Raw genomic sequence first — 8,990 nt, forward strand, 5'->3', positions numbered from 1 at the left:
GGGTGGAGGGTGGAGGGTGGAGGGTGGAGGGTGGAGGGTGGAGGGTGGGGGAGGGGCAGCGCGGGAGGTCCGGGGTCCCCAGCCCAAGCCAAGACAGCTAGCGCGGGGGTGGGGGGTGGAGGGTGGAGAGTGGAGTGGGGGAGGGGCAGCGCGGGGGGAGGGCGTCCCCAGCCCGCGCCAGGGCAGCGAGCACGGAGGTGGGGACGGGTGGGATGGGGGCGGGAACAAGCGCGGCGGCGGGCGGCACTCGGGATTGGCCGGGCGCCGGCCCCCCGCCCCCGCCTCTCGGCCAATCGCCTGCGCGCACTGTCGGCCGCCGGGTCCCGCAGGCCCCGCAGCTCCGGGGTTGCGGCTCCGAGTAGCAGCTGTAGGGGTCGCAGGTCGCGGCGCCCGCACGCGCGCAGCCCGCCGCTCTTTCCCGCGTCTCCGTCCAGGTGAGCGCCCGACGGGCCGGGAACCGCCCCACCCCTGGGCGGCGGGGTCGGGCTGTGGTCGACCGCCTCCGGCGGGCCCCGGGTCGCACCCACCCCTCCGCCGGAGTTGCATCATCTGCACCTGCGCGCGGCGGAGCAGGGCCGGCGTCGCGCGCCCCCCGCGCGTCCAGGTTTTGAGGCCGGGGATTCAGCGCCCACGTGGCCCCGGGCCTCCCCCCGCACCCCCCCGCGGCTGTGGAGCGGAGGGGGCGGGGGGGCGGGAGCCGGGGTGCGATCGTTGATTTTTCGATGTATTTTGGAGGGGAAACGGCTGTTTCGCAAACTGCTCTTTTCCGTCAACTATATGAGATGGGAGTAAATATTCATGTAGTTGTGCGGACGGCACGTGAGGTGGGTGCCCGTGGGGGGAGGGGCGCAGAGCACACGGGGGTCGTGCCCTGGGCACATACTCGGATGCCCGGCGACCCCCACTTCCCCGGACCCTAGGGGAGGCGGATGGTTGAGCTGGGGGGGGCGGGGGGGGGGGGCGGTGGAGGGGCGGGAACGCAAAAGTTTCAGCTTCGCCAGGATTACTTGGGGGTGTTTGTCCCGAACTGCGCCTCCAGGCCGGCCTCCAAATCTACTGTAGAATCTCGATTAGGCCAGCTGAAAACTCACACTTTAAAACAGGAGTTTACTACCATTCGCACCCTTGAGCCTGACCATCCCTGCCCCCCACACTGGGGCCAGCTGGTGCGTGTGTCTGCAGGGTGCACGATGCCCTTGGGGGCGTCGTGACCCCAGGAGGGTCTTGCGCTTTAAGACGGGGTTTCAGGTGGAGCGGGAACCGGCAGGGCGGCGCCAGGTGAGCCCGCCTGCCCGGGACGCACGTGCTTGGCTCGCGGGGCGCGAGCTGCGTCTCGCGAGTGGGAACCCGCGGGTTCGGACCGGTTGCCAAGCGAGCGCCTGGCCCAGGGCTTTTGGGGTCCGCGGAGACTCGGTCGGCTTCGATCTTTGTACCCAGCGGCTCCTTACCTCGCCGGAGGCTATGCCAGGCTAGGCAAGTCGCAGAGAAGGAGGCGCGGGGCTGCCCGCGTCCTTAGAGGCCGCTTCCGCGAACGGTTAGCGATTCTGGCCGGTCCTGCGGCGGGCGGCGTGCCTGCCCGGCCAGAGCGCTGCGGGGCTGCCTCCCTCCGATGCGGGGGAGGGTCTGTGACCCGGGCGGGGGGGGGCGGTTCTTGCACGGTGGAAGAATTACCGCCTGAGCGGGAAAAGGTGCTGGTCTCCTTAAGGGCGGGGGGGGGGGGGGCCTAAAGTTAGAGAAGGGGGGGGGGGCATCCTCGAGTGGCCTCAGGGAAGACTTGAAGCTTCCGAAAGAAGCCGGTGATCCCAAGGCTTGAAAGAACCACCGCCCTAAGGCCGTTGGGCAGGACAGCTGGGAGGCTGGCTTCTCTGGAAAGGGGCCAGCCCCACCGGCCTGGTGAATTTCCAAAGGATGTGACTTGCAGAGTGTCCCCAGGTTTGTAACTCCCTGTTCGCAGGCTCCGGCCTGGGCGAATGTGGCCAGCCGCTGGGCACTGGGCTGCATCGGGCCACCTGCACTGGGGGAAATGGACCCAGCTGGGGCTGCCTCTGCCTTTGCTGATAACCAGCCTGGTTCTGCGTGCCCTGGAGGAGAAGGTCAGCAAGGGAACGCCCCGAAACTCTGGATTTACAATCTCCATGTGAGGAGCCCTTTACACCTTCAGCCCAGTCTGCTCGGCCACTCACCTTTTCACAGCAAAACTGCCTCACGAAGGTCTTGGGGAGCACAGGAGGCGTGTGGCTGCGATCTGGGGTCCGCCTGCTTCCCAGAGGGGCTGTGGGCCATCCTGAGCCACATCACCTCCCCTACCGTGACCTTCCGGGAGGGACTTCCCAGACCCGCAGGATTCCAGAGATTTTTTTCTTTTGTTCTTTCTTCTCTTGAGAGTGCAGGCAGGGAGAGGGACAGAGAGAGAATCTTAAGCAGGCTCAGCACAGAGCCCGATCTCTGTGGGCTCAACCCCACGACCCTGGGATTATGACCTAGACCGAAATCAGTCAGACGCTCAACTGACTGAGCCACCCAGGTGCCCCAGAGCACCCCCCCCCTTTTTTTTTAAGAACTGTTTTAGTTTTAGGAAAAATTGGGAAGACGAGTTCCGTATGCCTGCTTCCTAACACTTTCCCTGAGTAGCCAAGCCTGTTGCATTAGTAGGTCTTTGTTACTGTTAGTGAACGCAGCTGTTAACTGAAGTCCCTGCTGAACTCAGGTTCCCTCAGTTTCCCCTAACCCCCTTGAGCTCTTCCGGGATTCCTTGGAGGGTATGCCTCGTTTGTGGAGTTGTACCGTCTCTTGTGGGCACTTGTCGGTCGTCAGTCTGTGGAGGGGTGGCCGTGTTGGAGCCGGGCTCTGTCGTCCTGGTCGCTGTGGAGGTGGGAGAAGGGGGCAGAAGACAGGCTGAGTTCAGTCCCAGTCTTCCCGAAGATGAGGGCGGAGCCTGTTGGTTGTCACCCCAAAGGGGCGAGGCAGGCGTCCAGCCCAGTGAGGCCTCGCCTCTGATTGAGCCGGTCCCCGTCCGTCCGTCCGTCGTCTGTCCTTCCTTCCGTCAACTTGTCTTATCTGTTTTAAGGTTATGTGTGATTTTTATTTATTTTTTTAAACTGTTTAATTTTTAAGTTCATTTATTTTGAGAGTGAGAGTGAGCACAAGCAGGGGAGGGGCAGAGAGAGAGAGAGAGAGAGAGAGAATCCCAAGCAGGCTCCACATTGTCAGCACAGAGCCCGAGGCTCGAACTCACAAACTGCGTGATCATGACCTGAGCCCAAGTCGGATACGTAACCCACTGAGCCACCGAGGTGCTTAAATTCATGAGAAAGTTTTTGTGACGTCCCCTTTATGGTTCTACACACTCACAAGGGCACAATTCCGTAGCATTAAGTACATTCACAGGTTGTGCAACCATCACCAGGATCTGTATGCAAAACGTTCATCAGGTCAAACCAAAACTCCTCCCCGTTCACCAGCGACGCCTCATAACCTCTGTCCTACCTGGTGAGTTTCCTCTGTGAATCTGCAGATCGTAGGCTCCTCTTTCCCGCAGGTGCAGCCGTACAGGGTTTTCCCTTCGTGTGGTTTGTTCACAAAGCGCAATGTGTCCGAGGCCCCCTCACCTCGTAGCGTGTATCAAAACATCATTCCTTTTTTTTTTTAGGGTAAATACATCGTTCTCTCCATTTCTGATATCCATCATATAAACGTAGTCTTTTCAAAACAACTTTGAGGTAACAAAAGCCATATATATAGTCGACCCTCGAGCAGTGTGGGGGTTAGGGGTGCCGACCCCACGCAGTCAAAAATCCATATGTCACTTTTGACTCCCCCCAAATTTAATAGCTCACTATTGCCCGGAAGCCTTACTGATAATGTAAATGGTCAGTTAACACTTGTTTTGTATACAGCATGCATTTATGCTGTAATTTCACAATAAGCTGGAGAATAGTGTGTTAGGAAAATCGTAAGGGAGAGAAAATCCATTTACAATACTGTGTTGTATTTGTCAGAAAAAATTTTTATATAAAAAAAAATTTTAACGTTTATTTATTATTGAGAAATAGAGACAGAGCATGAGCAGGGGAGGGGCAGAGAGAGAGGGAGACATAGAATCCGAGCTGCCAGCATAGAGCCCGACGCGGGGCTCGAACCCACGAACCACGAGATCATGACCTGAGCCCAAGTCGGACGCTTAACCGACTGAGCCACCCAGGGGCCCCGTTTTTGTTTTTGTTTTTAATGGAGTTGTCCTTATGTGTGATACTCACAACAGAAGCCCTTTTTACAACTTGCTGTTTTCATTTCACGTCTACGTTGTGCAAAGATTCCCCACTGTCAGGTAAACAACATACCCATCACCTCTGCGTGGGAACTTTTTTTTTTTTGTACATGCTTACGTATTGAGAAAATTTGAAAACTTTATTACTTTTTTATGGCCAAGTAATATTCCGTCGTATGGCTGTGCCACGTTTTGTGTATCCTGCATCTGTGACAGATGTCTGGTGTGTTTCCACGTTTTGCCTCTTGTGAGTCGTGTGGCTGTGAACGTGGTGCACAGATGTCTCCAGCTCTTTGGATATATGCCTAGGAGCGCCATGCTGGCTCCCATGGTGGTTCTGTTTAACCTTTCGAGGAACCGCCACACCGTGGCCACAGCAGCTGGCCCCGACATTTTTGTGCTTGTCCTTGTGCTGTTTGAATGTGTGGACGCCCCGCCCCCTGCCCTGCCCCTGCAGAGGGACCCTGTGAGCAGGATTGCCCAGGTCCCCAGCAGCAAAGCAGAGTCCTCGGCAGGTGTTTAGAAATGGCCTGAACCAAGTCTCTCCCCCTCCCTTTGCCAGATCCCAGCATGCCTTCCGAGACACCCCAAGCAGAAACGGGGTCCGCAGGGTGCCCCCACCTCTCAGGGGCACACCTAGGGAAAGGGAGCCTGGAGAAGGGACCTCCGGGGGACAAGGAAGCCAAGGAGCGCCTGTGGATCCGTCCCGATGCCCCAAGCAAGTGTTCCTGGCAGCTGGGCAGGCCGGTCACTGACTCCCCTCATCACCACACTGTCTTGTGAGTGTCGGTTTATGATTTATTATTATTATTATTATTATTATTATTATTTTAGGAGAGAGAGCATGTGCACAAGCTGGGGAGAGGGAGAAAGGGGCAGAGAGAGAGAGGGACGGAGAGAATCCCAAGCAGGCTTCTTGCTGTCAGCCTGGAGTCCTATGCGGAGCTCGATCCCACAAACCACGAGATCATGACCTGAGCCGCAATCAAGAGTCGGACGCTTAACCGGCTGAGCCACCCAGACACCCCTGATTATGGGATTTAAAATCAGAACTCAGGGGCGGTAGGGAGGTGCAGGCCTCACTGGGGCTGGTAGAAATGAAAAACTTACAAATCCAGAATCCCCAAGCATTAAATGTGTCTGAGCACCGAGAGCTCAGGAGGCGACGGGCCCTCGCTGCCAAAACCCAGCCGAGCAGCGGGCGAAAGGCCTGTGTGAGGCTGGGGCAGCCGCGAGGGACCAGGTTCCTGCGGGCCCCTGAGCCTGTCATGCGGGAGGCCTGGGCAGAAAGGATGCCATTTGAACCGGGTTGTAAAGTAGCGTCACCCCTGCCGCTCCCCTGCTGGCATCGTGACCGCCTGAAAACCCTTAAGGGGTCGCCGTCCCCTCCACAACTGGTTCGGTCGAGGCACACAGTCGTGCGGGTGTTGGGGCTCACCTGCCGGGAGGACGCAAGACCGAGGCGGCCTCGTGGTGTTCAGGGAGCCTGGTGCCGATGGCACAGGTGTGATGAGACAAGGACAGGGTGCCTCGGCCCAGCATCCGGATAGGTGCCCTGGGCCAGCGCAGGGAGAGCTGGGAAAGGGGATTTGAAATGGTTCGGATGTGGGAGGGCTTAGAAGGAGGGCCAGGGTGGGAGCGGCGGGGAGGGGGTGAGGTTTACTGTAAGATGCTGTGGGGTTGCTCCCCACCCCCCACCCCTCCCCCCCACCCCCCACCCTTGAAAATTCTCTCCCCAGCTCCCGCCCTGATCACCTCAGACAAGCTTCTCTGGTGGCTTTTGCCCCCCGCCAAGCTCTCCCTTCGCCCTGCCTGCTGTGAGCTGCCCCCCGGCCTGGCTGGGGGCGTCCCTTCCGCTCCTTGGAAGGCTGCTGTTGGAGGCTGGATTCCAGCTTGTTCCAGCGGAGGCCTGTTTGGGCCCCCAGGGTGGACCGCAGCCTCCGGCCCCCCTGGGGAGCTGGGTGCACTGGGCCTGAGGCCAGGAATCTGGTCTTGCCGGGTTCCTGGAGCAGAGGGCTCGCTAAAGTTCGGGAACCACGGAATGTAAATTAGAAATCCAAGGGCGTAGGAAGCTAAACCCAGGTCTGTGCTGCACATCCCCGGGCGGGTGTTTGATGAGCACGTACTTGGCACGGACAGGAAGAAGGTATGCAGTTGGCATCGGGCCCTGAGGGTGAGGAGGGAACCGCCTGTGTCGCGGCTGACACACCATCGTGGCTGACACACCATTGGGCTGTCCACACCCGACTGTCACCTGTCACCAGGTGGGAGAACGGGGAGAGGAAGCCAGTCGCTAGAATGCGAAGGGAGACAGCCGGTCGGTGATGAGGAATCCCACACTGAGCCTGGACGTCCACCTGGGAGTTCATGGTGACCTTGACCCCAGGGGCACCGGTGACTCCCCAAGGTCTTTGTTTTGTTTCAAGTAGGGTGCTTCAATCACCCGCGCCTGACATTTTCTGAGTGATGCCCGGTGGCCGGTGCACCCCTTGTGGCCACTGTCCATCCCTGGTGGACAGCCAGGCAGCCTGAGGGGGCTCAGCTCTGGAGGAGCTTTTTTCATCAAGGAAAAGCTTTTTTCCTTTTTTCATCAAGGAAAAAAGAAGGACAAGGAATCCCAGGGGTCGGGTGCCGAGAGATGGAAGGAAGTGAAGGTCCACAGAAAAGACTTTCTGAACGGATGCACCAGGCAGGAGCTGTTGTTGAAGTCATGTTGTCTACTCCAGCTTCCGTACTTGGAAGTAATTTTTTTTTAACATTCACTTGTTTTTGAGAGAGAGAGAGAGAGAGCAAGCAGGGTAGGGCAGAGAGAGAGGGAGACACAGAATCCAAAGCAGGCTCCAGGCTCCGAGCTGTCAGCACAGAGCCCGACGCGGGGCTCGAACCCACGAACCGTGAGATCATGACCTGAGCCCAAGTCGGACGCTTAACTGACTGAGCCACCCAGGCGCCCCTGTACTTGGAAATAATTTAACATAAAAAGTTGCAGAAATAATACAGAGGGGTCTCGTGTCCCTTCCCCAAGCTGCCCTCTGACCCCGGCCCCTGTTGCCCAGGAAACGACCTTGATGGGGCTCACCGTTAGCTACACCACAGACGGGGTTTCTGCCATCGGCTCACCCACCGGTGTCCTCACGTGTCACGTGTGCACACGTGAGCAGGAATGTGCCTGTGGCCTTTTACCCTGCGTGTAGGTTTGTGTAAATTCCCCTCGGATCCCTCACCCAAGCCAGTTCTTGGATTTGTTTCTTGGTTTATGTAAAACAGCATGCTGGTGTGCCAAGTCTGAGTGATCGTGGACTTCCCTGTTTCAGGACCAAATCCCCCCAAATCTTGCCAGACATCCTGAAGAAGATCGGGGACACCCCCATGGTGAGAATCAATAAGATCGGAAAGAAATTTGGCCTCAAGTGCGAGCTCTGTGAGTACCTGGCCGCCTCCCTCTGTCCCGCGCCTGCCCCAGCAGCAGCTCGGTGGGCCTAGGGTTGTGGGCATAGACCCCTGGGGCCCTCTGGGGGGCAAGAGGGGCCAGGCAGTGAGCCGGCTAATGAATGTCCGGGACCCCATCGGGTAATAGCAGAAAGAAGGTACGGTAGGGGGACGTGCCGGGGTGGCGGGGCACAGCCGGCCGCTCTGGTCAGGGCCCGAATGAGTAGACAGAGTGTGGAGACCCGGGGGGCGTGTTCTGGGCCAACGTGGAAGGCAGGACCCAACCAGGAAGGAGCTTGACCCTCCCCAGACCTGAGGAGGAGGAGACGTCACAACGGGGTCCGTCTTTGTGATGCGGGGTCTCGGCCGTGGGCTGGGCAGGAAGCCGTTGTCTCTGTGTTCAGCTGGTTCTGTGGGGGAGAGACCATCTGTTATGAGGCGGTGGGAATCGGGGGAGCCACGTCCGGCCTTGTCCTCGGTGAGCAGGGGGGCCACCCGCACGCAGAGCCCCGTGTCGCTGGGCGAGGGCCTCTCCCGGTGAGCAGGCTGATGGGAGGCAGGCGTGGAGCGCTGGGCAGGCCCCAGTTGGACGGGGCGGGCCGCCCTGCCTCACACCGGCCCCCTGCTGCGTGTCCGGCTAGCCGCTCTCGGGCCCGTGCTGCCCCAAGGGGGGCTTTTCCTGGCCCACCCACCCAGCGGGGGGCTCCTCACTTCTCTCCTTCGCTCGGGGTTGCCACTCGGGCTGGACGGTGGGTGGCTGGGCAGGGGGGAGTTTCCCGATGGGCGAGCACGCTGCTCCGGGCGCAGGTGGGGGCGAGAACGGAGGGGGGTGGTTTACGGTCCCCACGTGCTGGGCGCGTCGCATAATAGGAGGTCGTGGGGATCAGCCAGGGGGCGGTGGGGGGAGCCTCCTCCTGTCCTGATTCGTCCTTGGCTCCCAGTGGCCAAGTGTGAGTTCTTCAACGCCGGCGGGAGCGTGAAGGACCGTATCAGCCTGCGCATGATTGAGGACGCCGAGCGGGCCGGGACCCTGAAGCCCGGGGACACCATCATTGAGCCGACGTCCGGGAACACAGGTGGGTCCCCGGACGGGCCGGGCGGGTCCCCTGGCCTGTCCGGCCGGCCTCCTCCCTCGACTCGCTTGGGCAGCACGTAATGCGTGCATTTGGAGGGCGGTGCCCAGGGGAAGCCGGGGGCGCCAGGTTCCACGTTTTCCCGCCTGCGTTGCTTCTCAGGGGGCACATCCCCTTTGCGTTTCTTTTTTTTTTTTTTTTTTTTTTTTTTTTTTTTTGGG

At 59.4% G+C, this 8,990-nt stretch overlaps 1 protein-coding gene across 4 annotated transcripts in view; it reads left to right on the forward strand.

Moving 5' to 3' along the window:
- Positions 1-286: 286 nt before the first annotated feature.
- CBS (cystathionine beta-synthase) overlaps positions 287-8,990 on the forward strand; it is a 22,540-nt gene continuing 13,836 nt past the window's right edge. Inside the window, exons 1-4 of one of the 4 annotated variants that reach the window (XM_049627787.1) lie at positions 287-434; positions 4,830-5,046; positions 7,582-7,688; positions 8,638-8,772. In XM_049627787.1, coding sequence (XP_049483744.1) covers positions 4,838-5,046; positions 7,582-7,688; positions 8,638-8,772 — 451 coding nt within the window. In that variant the 5' untranslated portion in view covers positions 287-434; positions 4,830-4,837. The other 3 variants (XM_049627785.1, XM_049627784.1, XM_049627786.1) reach the window with 3 other exon arrangements.

This window comes from Panthera uncia, chromosome C2 (assembly GCF_023721935.1).
Source record: "Panthera uncia isolate 11264 chromosome C2, Puncia_PCG_1.0, whole genome shotgun sequence".
Classification (NCBI taxonomy): domain Eukaryota; kingdom Metazoa; phylum Chordata; class Mammalia; order Carnivora; family Felidae; genus Panthera; species Panthera uncia.